Source organism: Alligator sinensis, unplaced genomic scaffold, assembly GCF_000455745.1.
Source record: "Alligator sinensis unplaced genomic scaffold, ASM45574v1 scaffold115_1, whole genome shotgun sequence".
In the NCBI taxonomy this organism is placed as follows: Eukaryota; Metazoa; Chordata; order Crocodylia; family Alligatoridae; genus Alligator; species Alligator sinensis.
The window spans coordinates 564,818-583,560 of record NW_005841895.1 but is presented as its reverse complement, the minus strand read 5'-3'; the positions used below and the strand labels follow the sequence as shown (position 1 = coordinate 583,560).

Sequence of the window (18,743 nt, the reverse complement as noted above, 5' to 3'; positions counted from 1 at the left end):
GCGGCGGGTGTGGCTCCTCCCCACGCCTCTGGGCCTCGCGGGGGTGGGGGGAGCAGAGTGGTTGGCTCCGCCCAGCGCCGCTGGAGGGGGCGGGGCTTCCGTGCTGGATGGCGGCGCGTAGCTGGCTGGGTTCAGGGACTGCAGCAGCCCCAGCCTCCTATCCTGTCTCTTTTAGGGGGGCTGAGATGGGCTGTTGGTGTTAAGTGGATGCTTTGTCATGAGTTTTATGCTTTTATGCACGGCCAATTGCTCCATAATTTCAACCCCCAGGTCCTTTTCTGCAGAGCTGCTGCTTAGCCAGTTAGTCCCAAGCCTGTAGCGATGCATGGGATTGTTCTGTCCTGTGTTACCTGTCAGCTCTGTGTTCCTGAGGGAGCCCTTGCACCCAGCTTGCTGGACTTACAAAGGCCCCCCCCCCCCGCCAGCTAACCAAAACTAAGCAGAAGAAAAGTTGAATAGGCATCTCTGGCTGTACATTCCTGGGTCCCAGTATGGGAGGCCTATTTAAACTTAATTGACTAAAACTTGGTTGCCCGGTTAGGGAATGCTGAGGCAAGAGACCGAGTCAGAGAGGGTACAGGCAACATTTGAACAATGGTTAAGGGTTCATCACAGGGTCCAGCCCACTGGAGCCCTGAGCACAAATGCTGTCATACTTTTCCTGAGATGACTGGTGCAAATCCTCCCCACAAAGTTTATGAACTCTCCAAGTAATCCCCTTAAGTATGTTAAAAGACTACAGTAAGATCTGAAAGTCAATCTCAGCTGAGGCTTATTCACAACAGGTAAAATACAAAACACTGATGCTGACTTCACAGTGCAAGCATAGCTAGGCCATTTGTGAAGAAACAATGTGGTATCCCTTCCAGTATATCTTCTATATTCATAATAATTTCAAGCTGGCTCCTATGTGTCTGGTTACTCCTTAAAACTTTATGTTTTTCCTGGTTGTTAATCAGTTTCTGGAGATGTTCCAAACCAGATAATCCCTCGTCACTGAAAAAGGTAATTCATCTAAACTGAAACTGCTTATATAACAGGATTTTCCTTGTCAATGATGGCTTGGGACCCTCTTGATTTACACAATTAAACAAATGCTTTGAAGAAGCTGGACTATAAGGGTACAAGAAAGCTGTAAAGTAGCAGTGTGCTTCAAGAGAGAAAAATCTCTCTGACACCATCCGCTGTTGCTCTTGAGAAGCTGGGAGAAACAGATCATCTCTTTCGGTCGCCTGTTTAACTTTCAACTATTGTGCTAGGAACTTTGCCTGTCAACAAACCACCCAAGTGCCTTGGAACGGTGAGATCCCAGCTCGCGCTCTCTCTCTCTCTCTTTTTCTTTCTCTCTAGGCATAGCTTTCTGAACCTGAATTTTATTAGTCAAGCTTGAGCTAGGTTTCCCCAAATACTCAATTAAAACAGGGTAATATTGTAATCATTTTTGTTCATTTTTCCTTGCATGTCTATTACTACTAGTACTATCATAACTTTCATATACTTAGCAATAAATAACTTTTATAGTCAAACTAGTCGTAACTGGGTGTATTTTTTCTTCTCTGCTTCCCCTTCCCCACTTTCTCTGCAGCAACGCTGCTCATCAAGAGGCTATCAGTATTAGGAAAGTAAGGGCAAAAGAGTGGGATGTGCTGAGTTTAAGACACATAAGGGGATCAGCTTGTATAGGCTGATTGACCCAGTTTGGCTCAGATGTGCCCTAATGAACTGAATGCTGGCCCATGAGGGTGTCAGCTGGCCCCCCAGCCGGATTCAGAGGTATTCTGTTCACCTGTGTGCTTGTGTCTGCCTGCACTTTATTGTTACCTTAATGAACTGATTCCTGGCATATGAGGGTGTCAGCTTGTATATGTTGATCAACCTGGCCGGGTCAGGCATGTCACATTAGAGAGAGAGAGAGAGAGAGTGTGTGTGTGTGTGTGTGTGTGTGAGAGAGAGAGTGAGTGAGTGAGAGAGAGAGAGAGAGAGAGAGAGAGACGAATTTGGTGGCTGGAGGAACCCTTGAAACTGAGTCCTACAAGATAGCTCTACTGGGGGTGAGGACCTGCAGAAGGGAAAGATACAGCTCCGTATAGAAACACAAGTAACAGAAGCAGCATATTAATTAAATTACAAAGACCCTAGAAACATATCCCTAATAAACGAGCACACCCCAAAGTGATGGGCAAATCTGGTAACACCTAAGTGCAGGACTTTGCACTTGTCCCTGTTGAACCTCATGAGATTTCTTTTGGCCCAGTCTTTCAATGTGTCTAGGTCACTCTAAATCCTAGACCTACCCTATTACTACCCCCAGCTTGGTGTCATCTGTGAACTTGCTGAGGGTGTAATCCATTCCATCTTCCAGATCGTTAATGAAGATACTGAACAAGACTGGACCCAGGACCGACCCCTGCGGCACTCCACTTGATACTGACTTCTAACTAGACATTGAATCATTGATCACTACCTGTTGAGCCTGACGATCAAGCCAGCTTTCTATCCACCTTACAGTGCATTTATCCAGCTCATACTTCCTTAGCTTGCTTGCAAGAATGCTGTGTGAGATGGTATCAAAAGCCTTGCTGAAGTCAAGTTATATCATGCCAACTGCTTTCCCTGCATCCACAAATCATTGATAACTACTCTTTGAGTGCTCCTTTTCACCTAGCTGTGCATGTGTCTTACCACTAATAAATTGCTTTATTTTTCAGCAACAGGGACTGAAACTCTATCTTGATTTTACAACAAGCCAGAAAATATCTGTGGTGCTGCTAAAATATGAATCTCCAAATCTCATACCTCCTGGCTTAGTTGCCTAATTTCCCCATGCTGAATACTGACTGAGGTTTCATTTTCCCCTGAAATACTAGATATTGGCTACTATTCACAGCAAGTCACCTTATGCTTTAGGATTTGATTTTGTAAGTCCTTTTGTACTGTTTAGCAGGAAGCATAAGGTGCTGCACTGCAGGTGTGAGCAGAAGCTATATGTGGGTGCTAGTGCTAAGTATAGAAAGCTGACCTGAAAGCTAGTCTAAAGAGTCCCATTGTCTTCAATGAGATTTAGATTAGGTCCAAAGTAGTTCTGTTTAAAGGGTGAGAATAAGAGGCAAGTCCTTTGCATACCTGCATCCTTATACAGTACAGGATAAAAAAAAAAGAGGTAGTGGCACAGGGAACAATGAGTGTCCAAGGAGCTACACTGTGGCTACCTTCATCCTACCAGGCAAGAGTCGGTCACGCAACAGCCCTGTTAATACTTTGAATGCCTTCAAGAGACATTTGGACGTTTATCTTGCTGGGATCCTATGATCCCTGCTGACTTCCTACTCCTGGGGCAAGGGGCTGGACTCGATGATCCTCTGGGATCCCTTCCAGCCCTAGTGTCTATGAAATCTATGAATACAGAATCAGGTTACCTTGTACTCCTGCCCATCAGTTATACACACACCATTTCAGCTCTGCCATGCAGGACTGACCAAAGTAATTCAGAAAACTTTGTGTACTGAAGAGAACTTTTTAGACTGAATGAATAGAAAAATTATATACCTTTCATCTAAGAAAGAAGCCTCTCTTCTTCCAAGGGTCACTGCAATACATGTTTTGCATTACAGAGCTATTTTCCCAGTTCTCTATTCCACTCTATGAGTTTTAACTTAACCTTTTTTTAACATTTGGTTGGGACGAAGTTAGAGAGAAGGGGGGTGGTGTGGAATGTAAATTAGGAAAAATAAAAGAAGAAAACATTCTGTATATGTGAAGCCAACTGCTTCCATTACTGTGCCAAGTGACAGTTGTCATGAAACTAGCTGTATTAGAAAATCAAAGCCACAAACACACTGCCAATGACAGAAGGACTCTTTTCTTTTATCACAATTGTGCTTGTCATACCCCTATTACACGTGTACATCCAAGGGGAGAGATGGTCTCCCATTTCAATTTGTAAACCAGCTGCAACAAGACTCAGTTGCAAAAGTTTAATATTTCCAATTCAGTATGAGCTTTTATCATGTCAAACACGGTTCCTGATACCTGGATCATGTAAGTTAGATTTCATTTCTGCATTGCTGCTGATGAAAATGATGCAGGCTTCTAGAATACCATGCTCGCTAAATGCTCTATCAGATGGGAGTCTCTTGCTGTATATGAAACAGTGCACTGAAGCTGCAGAGAGAACAACTGTGTTTCTGAGAAACACTCAGCATTGTTCTGGCAAAACACTCAGCTTTGATTCAGCCATAAAGCACACTCACCCACAGCTAAGAACTTAAAAAGTGATTGATTGCTGTAGAAGAACAAACCTATTATGGTTCATATAGTGGAAAAAGTGCAGACTTCTAGGTTAAAAATCAACTCCCTTCAGGCAGAATGTAAAGGAAATTGGAGTTGGTTAGACCCAGGCTGATTTTAAGAGGACCAAGAGGTAAATGTTCCCATGTTACTGAAAGCAAACAAATGCTTTTAAAAATAGCTAAAGCAGCAGAGTGTAAGTAATTGGTGTCGGCAAACAGAATCTATTTGGTTTCTGACATTAGCCCCAGGACTGAAGATTGTCCACATTTTATTCATTATGTTATTACTCACATATGTTTTGAGTGTCTTGTAGTAGCAAAATGTGATTCTATTTTCCCCTTCATTTACCTTCAAGACTGCTCTAGCTCTGGAATAAATATTGACCTTTTAGAAAGGGGAAATGCAGCTCTTATTCTGTGGTTTTCAAGACAAGTAGATATTAAATCAGTTTATAAAATAATTGTATAACGATTCAATAATTGCTTTCTGTTGTGACTGAGTAGCTACATCCTGCATTATTTAAAAGAGCACTTAATTTTTTGTCTTGCTTATGCTGGAATAAATTTCTTTTACCTTAGGAAGTAAATCATTAGCTCTAATCACAGATAAACCACAGGGCTAGATTCACAATAGGTATTTAGGCAATTAAGTCTTGCATAGGTATCTAGCTCTCTCTGATTTGAATGGGAGCCTAAATATTTCTGTGGATTTGGGCTGATGTATTCACCACAACCCCTTCCTCCTAATCCAGTTTGATCTGGAACTCAACAGGGATTTAGATTTATATGTGCTGAATTGACTCTCAGTGGAATTTGATGATCTTACCAGACTGGACCAAACTCTACATCTTGCCAAACTGGACCAAACTCAGCTGCTATGGAATTTAAACTTGCAGAAACACAGAAAATGCCCCACATGTTGCCAAACATGATCACTAATGGGCACACATTTAATTACCATCCGACAACACGAGCATCTCATTAATATGTTGCACCTTTACCCTTTTAATGTGCTATGGTATGGTTAACTCTCACTGTTCAAATAGGGTTGTGTTAGTACTTGAACAGAAGCCATGCAAGAACACCTAGCAGAGAGCAGGGTGTGATGCAATTTGTTATTTCTCATGAGTCAGGCCTGAACCAGGTGGAGAGAATGGAGGAAATTATGCAGCTGGAAGTGGCCTAATCTCTTTCAGATGAGAGTACAAAGACCTGTCTATTTAGAGTCATTAAAAATCCCAGAGCGCTGAGAGTTCAAACCGGATTAGTAACCTAATGGCCCTAGTTAAACTTTTCTTTCCTACCACTCACGTGCAACATCCTTTGTCACCCCACAGGCAGCTGCACTGAGCACTGCTGTACTGCATACACTGAAGTGCTATGGATGCCCCAAAAACAAATATCACCCCCCACTGTCAACTCTTGAGATTTTTTTGACAACTCCCACATAATTTAATGTTTCTCCCAAAGCCTCAGCTGCCAGTCCTATAATGCCATGAGACTCACAGTTTCCATTAAAATACTTCCAACTTTTGTGGCTGCAGAACACATCAGGAATGAGACCAACGGGAACCTCCAAGGACTCAGATGACAAATGAAAACAGAAGCGTCTTTAAAGGCATCATGACTTTAGAACCATTAAGTATTTCCCACTTTTCTGGGCTTCACTGGTCGCTCCCCCACCCCCTTCTGCTTCATGTGTCAGGGGGGTTTAAGACTTGGGCATTGGGTGCTGGCTACAGCTGAGCTTGGGGGGACTTTGTGGGGTGCATATGCTCCTGCTGGGACCAAAGCCAGAGGCTCTTGCCCTTTGCTCAGGGTCAGACTGATACTCAGGGTCAGGAAAAAATGTTACCCCATGGTCAGACTGGTACAGCCTGGGGGTTTGCCTTCCTCTGTAGCAGGGGTACAGCCCTCAGCCTAGGATCTCTTGAGCGTATATCAATGACATCCCATAGAAGCAGAACACTGGCTGCCTGGTTCCCCTGCCTTGCCCATGGCAGGTTGGGGCTTGAGGCCTGTGCTGTGTTGGCAGTGACGGTAGCCTTATGCCAAGTTTAGTGGAGGTTTAGATAGGGTGGTTAGGACAGGGGTGATGCTGCCTCAGGAGGGGCTGGGCAACACAACCTCCAGAGGCCCCTCACAGCCCTGCTCCCCTGACTGCAAGGAGCCTTGGCACTGCCCCATGCAGGGGGATGCTGCCTCTTGCATGTGAAGGCACCTTCCCATGTCACAGAGACCACCATAACAGGGCAACACATCTTGCTACGGGGGTGGCAGCCTCAGGACCCCTCCGCTGGGGCAGAGCTCAAGTATTAGCCCAGACTGAAAAGAGCCAACAAAACCCTTCTTACAGATGCATGCTCCTCTCGCCCTTTAAATCCTCTCGATGACATCACCCTCGGCGTGACGTCATCAAGGCGCATGCGCATAAAAAGACAGCACGCTCCTTATGTCATCCCCCAACTATCTACTTCCGGGTTGTAGCTGTCACTCCCCTGTTTCCGGGCGGGGGCTCAAACCGGTGGGGGAAGGGGCTGCGGGATTTTTTTCTCGCTGGAGTCGGAGAGAGAAGCGCGCATGCGCGAGCCGCTGAGCCGGGGTTCGCCGCTGGCGCAGCGCGGGGGTCACTTCCGGCTGCGGGGGGCGCTCGGGGTCTGCATCCGGGTCGCGGGTGATTTCCGGCTGGCGGTGGCTGCGGCTCCGCTCCGTGAGTGCGGGCGGCCGGGCGGGGCCCGGGGTGGGAGCCAGCGGGGGACGGAGCTCCCTGCGGAGCCCCCGCGGGGCCGGGCCCGTTGCTGCGTCGGGGCGAGCCGCGCGCGCCGGTTGGGGAGGACTGCGGGGCCTCCGGGTTGCCGGGCAGCGCTGGGTTTCCGTCTGGGCTTCCTCTGAAAAATGCCTCCTTAAAACAGCCCCAGAGCTGCCTGCGCCGGGGGCAGAAATGGCTGCAGGGAGGCTTTTCTGTGGAGCGGGGGATTTTTTTTTCTGCCCGGCTGCTTTAGAGACGTTGTGTGCAAAATCAGACCTTGCAGACACATCCGAAACAGCAGCTTTTGTTGTGGGACAGAAGTGATTGCCTTCCTTAGGCACTGGCTTTCAGAGGCTGGCCTGCTGTAGCGAGAGCAGCTGCAGGAGGGATGCCACCACTCTTGCTGAGGCAGAAAGCCGTGAAGGTGGCACTTCTTGTAAGGAAAACAATCCGCACCCAAATACCCGCCAGCAAGGCTTCTTCAGATGTGTTTGGAACTGGGTTTTAATACTTTAGAGGAAATGGTTGTCGTTGAATAAGGGTTGCACGTGCATGTTTCTTGCTTTTTTTTTTTTTTTTTTTTTTTTTAATCTTCATTTTTCATCTGGGGTTTCATAACATTGCCAACCATTTTTTGTGGCTAAGCGTTTTCCTATGTTCAGTGCAATTCTGTAGCTGTTTTTAGTGTATGGCAAAATCTTTAGAGATGAAAATCTTTTTTTATCTCACATAAAGATGATGGCCTAAGTAGCCACACTGTACGTTTTCCTCATGTTGCTATGACCGTATGTTCGCTCCTGTCTTACCTTGGGGATAACTGAATCTCTCCGGCACATCTACCCTTTGACTTCCCTGCCACGACTTTTACTGAAGGGACTAGATTTAGATGTTTTTTCTTTATGTCCACTAGACACTGGGCTAAGATCACCACCATTCACTAGGTCAGAGATCAGCCGTAAGACATTAAAATCTTGTAAGTCACTTGCAGTGAAAGGGCTTTGTATTTTGATGAATTCTCTTGAGCTACCACTGTTCTTCCAGCTGTATTAATCAAGGGCAAGTTGTGTACAGTACTTACCAAGTACTCTAATCAGAGATGTCAAAAGTAAACTGTTTCCACCTAACACCTATGGAAACCCACCCCATGATTAGTGAACTGGTTGAGATTAGAGTCTGAACTCCCAGAAACTGTAAATGTTAACAGGCAAAACAGATGCTCTCGAAAGCTGTCATCTGTTGTCGTCGTCTTTCATATTTTGATTTGCAGCCATGTTTTTAGTGAACCCTGGCACATCCACAAGTGGCAAGCTGTAATTGGAGCTGGAGGTGGCTATGAAAGTCGCAGTGCTGAGGTCTTTATGAAGGATCCCCCCACCCCCTTTTTTTTTTCCTTCAGAGGATGTTTTGTCTTGCCAAACAAAGCTGCTTCTTCATACATCTCTCAAAAAAACAGAAGAGTTAAAGCATTCAGCTCCCTACCAGTTTCAGCTTGTTCCCTGTCATAGTCTAGTTTGCCCTGAATGACCTAAACAATTTCCCTTTGGAGTTGTGTCCTGTAGTCTAATTGTCATTGTTTTTAATCGAGTAACAGAATTCTGCTGCTTTTCTTTCTGTAAAGACCAAGGTAGTTACTGATGGCAGTAACTTTTAATATGTGGTGGAGAAGTTCACCTTTCTGAATTTTTCAGGCTGACTGCAAACCCAGGAAGACAACACTGTTAGTTTACATGTGCCACAGTTGGGAGATTGTGCTTGTAAAAGTAAAGATCAGACCTGTACATCAATTAAAAATGAAAGCTTATATTATGTCAGATCTGATGTCCAGACCACAAATACAGCAGGTGGTCCATGTCCACTTGGACGTCTGTGCTTCAGGGATTTAGTTAAATAGCACTTTGTAAGTCAGGGGAAAGAGCTCTTTTGTGCAGGAGACCTTAATTCAGTTAAGCAAAAGTGCAAATGTCAATTCCCGGGTAAAAACCATAAATGACTGGTTTGCGTTATGTTAACATAATCTTTCAAAGAAAGCAGCGGCACCAACTTTTTGGCCTTTGGATATAAGTGCCAGATGCAGACTAAAACCTTGGCTGTACCTATCAATGCCCGCTCTGCCTATTGAGCTGTATATGCACTGTTCCACCATTGTGAGAGATGTTTAGGGTAGCTACAGCCTGGTGGCAGATTAGACTCTATGTAGCTGGATGAGTTTGTATGAAAGGCATGGATAGAAGGGATAAGGCTGATTGATGGTCTCTCCAGTGCATGGATCAGTGTCCTGCAGCTAGAGAGAAACACGGGAGTGATCTGAAGTTAAGCAGACAGACCCCCTCTGCATTCTGTCTTGCAACATTTCCTCTGATGCAGCCAAAGTAAAATGATTTTTCTCTTTGTGCGACTTTACTAAGACTCAAGTGTCCAGTGTGTTCATGGTACCTAGGCCCTTTAGTCAGTAAACTATTGTGTTCTGATGAGTAGGACCCTGAAGGCATCTCAGCTGCCTCTACAGGCTGAGGCTGCATCCAGTTGGCTTGGGCACAATGGGGAACATCTGTATAATAGTTGGAAGGGTGCTTCAGGGAGAACAAGAGGCTTGTGTCCACATTCACAGAAAGTTGAAGGGCCTGTGGTTGGACTCCTCTGTTATGTGAACTATTTCCTAGACTTTAAGGGTATGCTAGACTAGTACAGATGGTGTGACTTCTCTCTTGTGTTTTTGTTTTTTATTTCAGAAGAATTGCTGTTACTGAGAACTCCAAATGCCAGATAACCAGCCTGCTCCAGAGTAACCATGAAAGAGGCAAGGTAGCTGCCCAAGAGTGAACCACATTCCTATTTCGATGGATACAAAATACAAAGACGATTTATTTAGGAAATATGTACAGTTCCACGAATCCAAACTGAATGCCTCTGATAAGCAGCGTCCTATTAATGATGAATATCTGCGAGTGGCAGCGTCAGCCTTGCTATGCCTTCCCAAAATCGATCCCTATTATAGATTCCGGTTGATTAAATTTTATGAGATGGCTGAAAACTCCCTCAGATCTCTGAAATCTTCAAGTTTACATTCTCTCCATAGTGCATTCAGTATGCTGGAGACTGTTGGGATTAATCTCTTTCTTTATCCCTGGAAAAAGGAATTCAAAACTATTAAGGTAAGAACCTTCCTGGAGAGTAGCAATAGAAGAGAATGATTTGCCTTGTGAATAACTAGACCTCTGATTTCACTCTCAGATAGGTGCATAGATAAATAATAAACAGATGCATTAGAAAACTGTAGATTGAATGGAGTAGATTTTAATGACTTCCATGTAAGTAGGATAAGAGACGTTCTTAAAGAAATCCTCCTGTGGAAGCATGCCAGTTAATATGAAACAAGTTCCTGGGGAACCAGGAGAGGAACAGCAGCACGAGCTCTCCTTAATAACACAAAGCACACTTTACCATTAAAACTACATTGTGCCAAGTTAACAGCAAATGCAAACACCAAGTGCACGTACAAATCAACAACTCTCTCATCCTGAAGGAGGGTCTTCCAGGTCAAAGCCAGAACACATTGATAGGGCAGTGTGAGAACAGTGTCACAACAGTTATGCCCATGTTGTAGCTACAGTTTGGACACAGGCCTTCAGGCTCCATTGCTCCTCAACTTGCATTGTACAACGTAGCCATTTAGTGTACTGTTGAAATACCAATGGAGACAAGCAATAGGACCTCCCATTTACATTCTTAGGAGAAGCTTTTCCAAAATAGTAAAGCGTTCCATAGATCTTCTTCCACATTGTACTTCAGTTATAACTTGTGAGCTCTTGGCTATTCCAATCCCAGGAATCTCTTTGAGATGTTATCGACAGTGATCCTTGTATGCAATGGGCACATCTACACGTGCAGCTAATGTGAAGCAACAAATTCTAGCACACATCGCACCAGAACTTATTGCTCCCAGGCCCTGGAACTGCAGCACATTGAGCTGGGTCAGAGCAGCCCCAGCTGGCAGGGGACCCCGGGAGTCAGCCTGCCAGCCCAGGGCTGCTCTGACCTGGCTCACTGTGCTGTGGAGGGGCTGGCTGGGACATAAGGGTACTCCAGCACGGGGCTTGCTGGCAGGCAGTTCCTACACTGAAGCACCCTTGTGCCCCACCCAGCCCCATCAGTATCTACATGTGTGTTGCAGCATAGTAAATAATGCTGCCAGAGGAAAGTACTTGCATTTACAAGTACTAACCTATGGGAGAGTTAATTAGTTTACGGTGGCCTAATAGGGCTGCAAATGTAGGTGCAGAGACTTTACTGTGGAGCTAGCTAGCGCCGCAGTAAACATCTTGTGTAGATGTGCCCATAAGTACTGATTTATTCCTGGTTGTGCTCCAAGATAAGATTTTGAATGCTGGTCAGAATACACCTCTCAACTGTACTCGACTGCAAGGGACATTACTTACTGGAACCATATGTTCACTCATCCCACACAGACTTTGTGTTATCTCTGCTTTTTTCTACTGTAAATTTTTGACAGAAAAGATAACTGAGATTAAAGAGAATCTGGAAGCTACTTGCCAAATCAAATGCTAAACTGAAGTTGAGGCTGCTATTGACAGTACTGAAAGTTGCTGTTTGTTCTGCTCTGGTGGCCAGACTGTTAACCTACTGTTACATCTTGGCTCAGAATGTATTTTTGGGTTTTGAAGGGTAGCTTTTGAAATGATCTAATTATGACTCCCTTAGCTCTGTGGTGTGGTCTGATTTTTCAAACTATAGGCAAGCTTAAAGTTCTTGTGACTATTTTAGTTGCTGGCATTAAGCAGGAAGGCCAGTTGTCCCAAGCTAAGGGTTTTTGGAGCCAGTGTCTTACAGATCACATTGACAATGGGTTGCCATGTCTTTTTATTCCTTAATTGTGGCACTACTGAAAGTGGACTAGGCAAAAAATTTGTTGAGTTTCTCAGACTGGGGAGTCCAATAGCCTTCCCTTCTCATCTGAGACCCATTATACCTGGGACAGCCAAGGTGTTGAATGATTGTTAGAGCTGCAACATGCACTCCTTCCTATAGAATTGCTCTCCAAACGTAAACTTTTATTTTATTTATTTCTTTTTAAATTCAGCAGCCTATAGTTGTGAAGAAAACCTTTGAAATGTAAGTGGCATAAGCCAATTAAGGGTTCTCATCTTAAGGGTTCTCAACACCGATAAATGCAAGGTTCTCCACCTTGGGAAGAAAAACCCACAGCATCCTTATAGGCTCGGCAGTGCTATGTTGGCTAGCACTATGCAAGAAAGAGACTTGGGGGTCATCATTGACCACAAGATGAACATGAGCCTGCAATGCGATGCGGCAGCTAGTAAAGCGACCAAAACGCTGGCTTGCATCCATAGATGCTTCTCAAGCAAATCCCGGGACGTCATTCTCCCCTTGTACTCGGCCTTAGTGAGGCCGCAGCTGGAGTACTGCGTCCAGTTTTGGGCTCCACAATTCAAAAAGGGTGTGGAGAAGCTTGAGAGAATCCAGAGAAGAGCCACGCGCATGATCAGAGGTCAGGGAAGCAGACCCTACGATGACAGGCTGAGAGCCCTGGGGCTCTTTAGCCTGGAAAAGTGCAGGCTCAGGGGTGATCTGATGGCCACCTACAAGTTTATCAGGGGTGACCACCAGTATCTGGGGGAACGTTTGTTCACCAGAGCGCCCCAAGGGATGACGACTAGGTCGAATGGTCATAAACTACTACAAGACCGTTTCAGGCTGGACATAAGGAAGAATTTCTTTACTGTCTGAGCCCCCAAGGTCTGGAACAGCCTGCCACCGGAGGTGGTTCAAGCGCCTACATTGAACACCTTCAAGAGCAAACTGGATGCTCATCTTGCTGGGATCCTATGAACCCAGCTGACTTCCTGCCCTTTGGGCAGGGGGCTGGACTCAATGATCTTCCGAGGTCCCTTCCAGCCCTAATGTCTATGAAATCTTAAATCTCCAAACAGCGTGGAATACTAGCTGACAAGTTTTTTGGGTAGATGTGTGATATATTTTATTAAACTAACTAAATAGTTAGAAAAATTATTGTTTGCAAGCTTTCGGGAACAGGGAAAATCCACTGGTGTGTTCTGGTGTAGAATAGAGGCCAATATGCAAAATTCGGATCTGTGAAAATGCAAATACATGACAGTGAGGATCAGAGGAAATGGGAGACAATAGGTATGAGACAGGTGGGTGGGGAAGGGGGAATGTTGAACTGGTGACAGAATGTAGCTGGTAAAATGCAGACCGGTTACCTGGGGTTATTAGATGGGAGGCAGGTTATAATGTGCCATAAATCCAATGTCTATATTTAGTCCAGACTAGGCTCTTTGGGTAAATCCAATATCTTTTATTAGACCAACTATTTATACTTGGCCCATGATTTTTTTTTTATTTATTTATTTTTGTATCCAGTAGATTTATTAAATGAAGTTTGTAGGCTCGTCTGAGAGAGGTGTTTTGTAAATTCCCTTTGAGGATTAGAAAGTGCACTGGATGAGATGCCTCTAATCCTCACTGCCACACACTTGCATTTTCACAGACCTGCATTTTGCATATTGGCTTCTATTCTACCCAAGAGAGCAAAGGAAACACCAGCAGATTTTCCCTAGGCCTGAAGAAGGGTGTTTGTGCCAGAAAGCTTGCAAAGAACTATTTTTCCAACTATTTAGTTGGTCTATTAAAAGAGATCACATCTATCCAAAGAATGCTGTCTGCCTGTGTCCTTAGATCAACACGGCTATAACCAACAGCCCTAAGCATGTAACACTGGCTGAAATATGTGCCAGCTCCATTAAGTTCACTATCCTTCAATTTGAATTGTGATAAGAATTCAAATCATTTCATGGCTGATACCTTTAGCAGAAACCTTCAGTTAACTCCCAATCTTGTGTTCCCAGTTTTTGCACAGTGTCCTGAGTGCCAAAATTCTCAGCCATTTCCTACCCAGCATTTGAAACCTCCACCTTTTCCCCTGATAACTTTTACAGTGTAGTCCTTTGTTAACGCATACACCACTTCTGCTCTGCTAAAAATTGGAAACTTGGTGCTAGTTTAATTTAAGCTGAAATGGGAAGACACTGTATGGATGAAATTTCATCAAATCCCTCCCGTTCTTGCTTTTTGGATTTGCCTGGTGTAAAGTATCATGTTTTATTATTGCTAGTGTTGATACAGCTTCCATCACTGGAGCATCTGCGCATCTAGTTTACCATTGAATTGTTAACCTAATGTTTCTCCTTCTTCTTTTCTCTTCTTTTCTTTTTCCCCTTTGTCAGACCTACACAGGACCCTTTGTTTATTATGTAAAGTCAACGTTAATTGAAGAGGATGTAAGACAGATTCTGAACTACATGGGGTATATCCAAGAACTGGGAACAGCATATAAGCTCAGAGAGCAGGTTGATGCCATTCAGGTGAAAATGGTTTCATTTGAACTCTTTTTAGCCAAAGTAGAATGCGAACAGCTGCTCGAAATTCACTTGCAGGTGAAGGATAAAGGTTATTTGGAGCTTGACATTGTAAATGAGCGAAAAAATAGCAGTGAAGATGTTAGAAGCTGCTCTGAAGCAATGAAACGGCGTGCAGAATGCAAAGAAAACTTGAATACTTCCATGGCACGAATGGTACTTCAGAAATCGGCTAGTGAAAGGGCCTCCCCTAAAGATTATTTTAAGCCAAAAGTGACCAAGCCTTCTAAATCAGTGGACACATATGACAGTTACTGGGAAAGTAAGAAGCCACCTCTGATGAGTTCACTTAGTCTCAGAAAAGAACCAATTTTGGTGGATGCTGAAGATGACATTAAAGATGAAATAATTCGGCCATCTCCCTCTCTTCTTGCAATGTCAAGCTCACTGCATGGGTGTTCAGATGACTTCTTGACAACTTCATCTCATCCTAATGGCATGTTAAGAACAAACGTTGCATACAGCTCCTATTTTTCTCCTCAAGATGACTTGGATTTATATACTGATCCTGATGCCAGAAGTGTGTTAAATTTTAAAAGACAGGAAGCACCTAAACCTGATGTATGGGTAATAAGAAATGATGTCAACCCCATTTACCACAAACGTACCCATCTAGCCAAAGAGACAGCGTCCTTCAAGTGCCAAAATTGTGGCTTATCTTGCGGCAGTTCTGTGTGTCAAAAATGTGACAATCTGTTTAACACTAGGCAGGAATATCCAGCAGTGAAACAAAGCAGCTACTCAATCAAAGCAGTGCCAAGTGATGGCTTGTCTCCTGCATCTGCTTTAAGAGAGAAAACTCAGTACACACCACAGACTCAGAGTCAAGAGAGAGCTGCTCAACTAAGTTCAAAATCCAAATCTTCAGGCACCTTGCGCTGTGGTTTTTGTAACCGATTGGGAGCTGCAAACACATGCACATTCTGTTCAAAAGTCTCATGTGACGCTTGCCTCAATGCTTATTTTTATGATCCATGCTGTAGAAAAAGTGAGCTCCACAAATTCATGCCTAATAATCAGTTAACCTATAAATCAGCCCAGATGCCCCATCTTGTTTATAGATAGACTTGAACAACCTGTGTCTGGGGGGGAGGGGCAAAAGGGCTAACAATTAATTTTTCTGACTCTACAGTAAGAAACATTATACTGACCTCTCTCTCTAAAAAAAAAAATGTGCCCCAGTATCTGGAAATACATTTCAGTGATTATTGGTGCCAGGTTTTGTTTTTGTGGCTTCAGTGCTACAAAACCATTAGAGTTCATGCTGCTATCATTTATGTGACTCTTAACTAATTACTGCTTTACATCTTACACGGGGGAGAAGAGCACATTTTTCCTTTTAAATCTTGGCAGCTGTTGCACTTTAACAAAGTGACATTACACCTTTTGTATTACATTTGTAGTTGTCATTTTGCCCACATACAGTTGCATAAGGATAGACAAAAGGACTAAGGAATTAAGATCTGCATTTTAAATGGATTATGAATCTACTGCCTGTTTTTGAGTACAAATTCAAAATGTTCCAGAAATATTTGCAAATGGCTTTGTATGCCAAAAGGGACTCTCTTTTTTGGCTGCATTTCCTTAGCTCAAAAATGTAAACACCAGGACATCTCCTTTTGTCTTATTTCTTTCTTCTCCCCTCTTTCCCCAAGATGTTTATCTCAAGCTTATACAATCTGAATTTGAACAGTGTGTGCTTTATTTTCTAGTGTTGCCAATACTATCCTGTTTTTTACTGTGTGGTATTTTAAAAAGGTGAATCCGTATGTGTGTCACTTAAATTATGCCTGGAGTGTTGTCTTTCTGGATGAAAACTGAGTTTATTCACTTTGTCACACATGTATTAAATCCTGTTCTTTGCACTGTACATAGGTGATTTGAAAACAGTTTATTTTTTAATAAATATATTCAATATGTTGAGTTCTTAAGTGGTAAAATCATTATATAACTATGAAGTCTCTCTGGGTTATTTGTTCAGGTGACTTTTTTACTTGTACTGTACTTCACCGCTTATTACAGTCACTGTGGCAGACTGCTGTTATTGACTCGGAAAGAGTTAATTGTTTTGTTTGCCTCTCTTTTTTTTAGACCCGTAGTTCTTACTTGGGCAAGACTCCCACTAAGTTAACTGCAGTCTTGTCTAAGGGCTGAAGGATTTTGGCTCAGAGTACATATTCTCTTCCATTTATGCTTATGGGAGTTGAGTGGGTTAGAAAATACTTACACCTACCTCCAATGCAAAGTCTGTAGCCTGGCTCAGGAGGTGAGGGCAGTGACCCATTAAAAAAACAAAACAGAAGTAGCTTGGGTGATTTCCGTAAAAGTAAATCTGCACATGAATTGAATAGCTGAACTTATTTGAAGCACCAAAACAGCTCTAGTCTTGGATTGTACTTTCGTGTGTTAAGTATGGTTCAATATGACCCAAAGCCCATTTAAACTACACCTTTTCATGAACTGAATTTAGCCTAATGTTCAAAGGAAAGCTGCCAGATCCACTTAACTTATTCTTTTCCATAAAGACAAACTGATTAAGGCAAAACATTTGAGCTTTGCAGTTAAAAGTTGGAAATCCTCTAACGACAGTAAATTTAAATAATCCACTGTGCACTGAAATCATACACTTCATTTTTATTTTTTTGGACATTGTTAGAATCTGTGCTTTTAAATTTAAATGTCCATGACCCCTTTATGTGATGGAAACATGCATGAATGATTGGTTGCAATTTTTAAAATGTTGTTATTGCTGTTAATTCTTTTTTACTGGCTGAGAGTGGGGGGTAGGGGCAAAGAATGTAAGAGCTAAAATACTTTAGCCATAACTGAGTGTCAAAAGCATGATGGAAATGAGGTAAACCCTGGGTTTCATGAAAAGCTGAGAACAAGCTACTGTATCGCTTGTATTTCATTTAAAGAGAATGAATGGCACGTGATTAACTATCAGGAGACTTGTAGAAATTGAATGACTGCAACTAAACAATGCTACAGGCAAGTACTATCTTGCTGATTCTGAAGGTTAGGGTAAATACTGCTTAGGAGAATGATTTCAAGATTTTTCAAAATCTTGTATGGCTTTTTTAATATATAAATATATATATGTGTATATATACTAGAACACATGTAGATATAGTATGTATATAATGCAAAATTTAAAATGGTTTTACTATTAAAATACCTTCTGTAAGGGTGGCGCCCATTTCAATAGTTATTTTGTTTCTAGACATCTTTCTGACCTGTCATGCCTGTTTGGCTGCTATCCGGTGTATCTCCTAACCCACTAGTTCTGTTTCCATATTGCTATTCGCACTACAGTAAATAACTAAAACTGTGATGCCACGTAACTTATACAGTGAACATAGCAGGGACTATATTTGCTTTGAAAAAGGAAAAGTCCTGTGTATATATGTCATGGAATACTGTAGTACAAAATTGTGTTGAATTCAAATGATACCATGCTCTATTTTTTGTGTATCTTACTGTATGAGGTTGCTGTGATTGAGACAGTAAAATATATGCTAATTTAAAATGCAGGTGTTTTGCATCTGATTTCTGCTTTTAAAAAAGTCTTTGCTTCAGAGGAATTTAAAAATAGAGGCCTTTATGAAGACTCAGCCTTTTCTTAAAATTGAGCATATTTAAAATATCTTTCCCATCCAAAGTATCTTGTGGGCAAAGTATGCGAGTGCATGTCAACGTTGAACTGCAACTTCATGGAATTCAGTGCCTTTCTCATGAAATATAGATTCCTCCTTTTTTTGTGCAAGCCCTAGCAGCATGACTTGATCCATGATGTGACGTGGTTGTGTTAAGTTGTGGCAAAAAGTATGCAGTTATCAAGATGATGTGGGACTCGCAGAGCAGATTTTGGTATGTACCGTGGAGGACTCTAACTGAAAGAACTTACCACCTTCACTCATATTTCCCTCCAAAGGATTTAATACGCAGCTCTTTTAAATGAGCTTCATGGTATAAGCATGTGTTACATCTCATTTGTAGAAGACATGTGGTACTATTAGTGTGCTTCTTGGCAGGCTCATTGAGCCTACTGGCTGTATCCTAGCTTCAGAGCAATGATTACTTGCCAAATTCCAGATGACTGACATTAGGCTTGCACACGTTTTAAAACTGTTATAGGAATATTTAAACTATTAGAGGATCAAACCTGCAAGCCCTCTGTTCTCCAGATCCATTGGAGGTGGCTTGCTGTACCAGATATGGGCCTGGGAA

The 18,743-nt window shown here is 42.9% G+C and overlaps 2 protein-coding genes across 5 annotated transcripts in view; one reads left to right on the top strand and one right to left on the bottom strand.

The window, feature by feature from the left end:
• RNF114 (ring finger protein 114) overlaps window positions 1-5,207 on the bottom strand; it is a 14,174-nt gene extending 8,967 nt beyond the window's left edge. The window contains exon 1 of the mRNA XM_014517171.2: window positions 5,116-5,207. Coding sequence (XP_014372657.2) covers window positions 5,116-5,207 — 92 coding nt within the window. The remainder of the gene's footprint in view (window positions 1-5,115) is intronic.
• A 1,574-nt stretch (window positions 5,208-6,781) lies between these two features.
• On the top strand, window positions 6,782-18,030 carry SPATA2 (spermatogenesis associated 2). 4 transcript variants are annotated; one of them, XM_006018150.3, is made up of 3 exons: window positions 6,782-6,999; window positions 9,768-10,190; window positions 14,322-18,030. In XM_006018150.3, the coding sequence occupies exons 2-3, from the start codon at window positions 9,876-9,878 to the stop codon at window positions 15,576-15,578; spliced, it is 1,572 nt and encodes a 523-aa protein (XP_006018212.1). In that variant the 5' UTR covers window positions 6,782-6,999; window positions 9,768-9,875; the 3' UTR covers window positions 15,579-18,030. The 4 variants fall into 4 exon arrangements, with proteins under 4 accessions (XP_006018212.1, XP_025053158.1, XP_014372666.1 ...); XM_025197373.1 differs by having other exon boundaries at window positions 6,786-6,891; XM_014517180.2 differs by lacking the exon at window positions 6,782-6,999 and adding an exon at window positions 7,074-7,474.
• The last annotated feature ends 713 nt before the right edge of the window (window positions 18,031-18,743 follow it).

Coding starts and splice junctions, on each gene's coding strand:
- SPATA2 (XM_006018150.3), top strand. CDS start 9,876: ATGGATACAAAATACAAAGACGATTTATTTAGGAAATATGTACAGTTC. Junction 10,191..14,321: donor AGGAATTCAAAACTATTAAG/GTAAGAACCTTC, acceptor CCCCTTTGTCAG/ACCTACACAGGACCCTTTGT.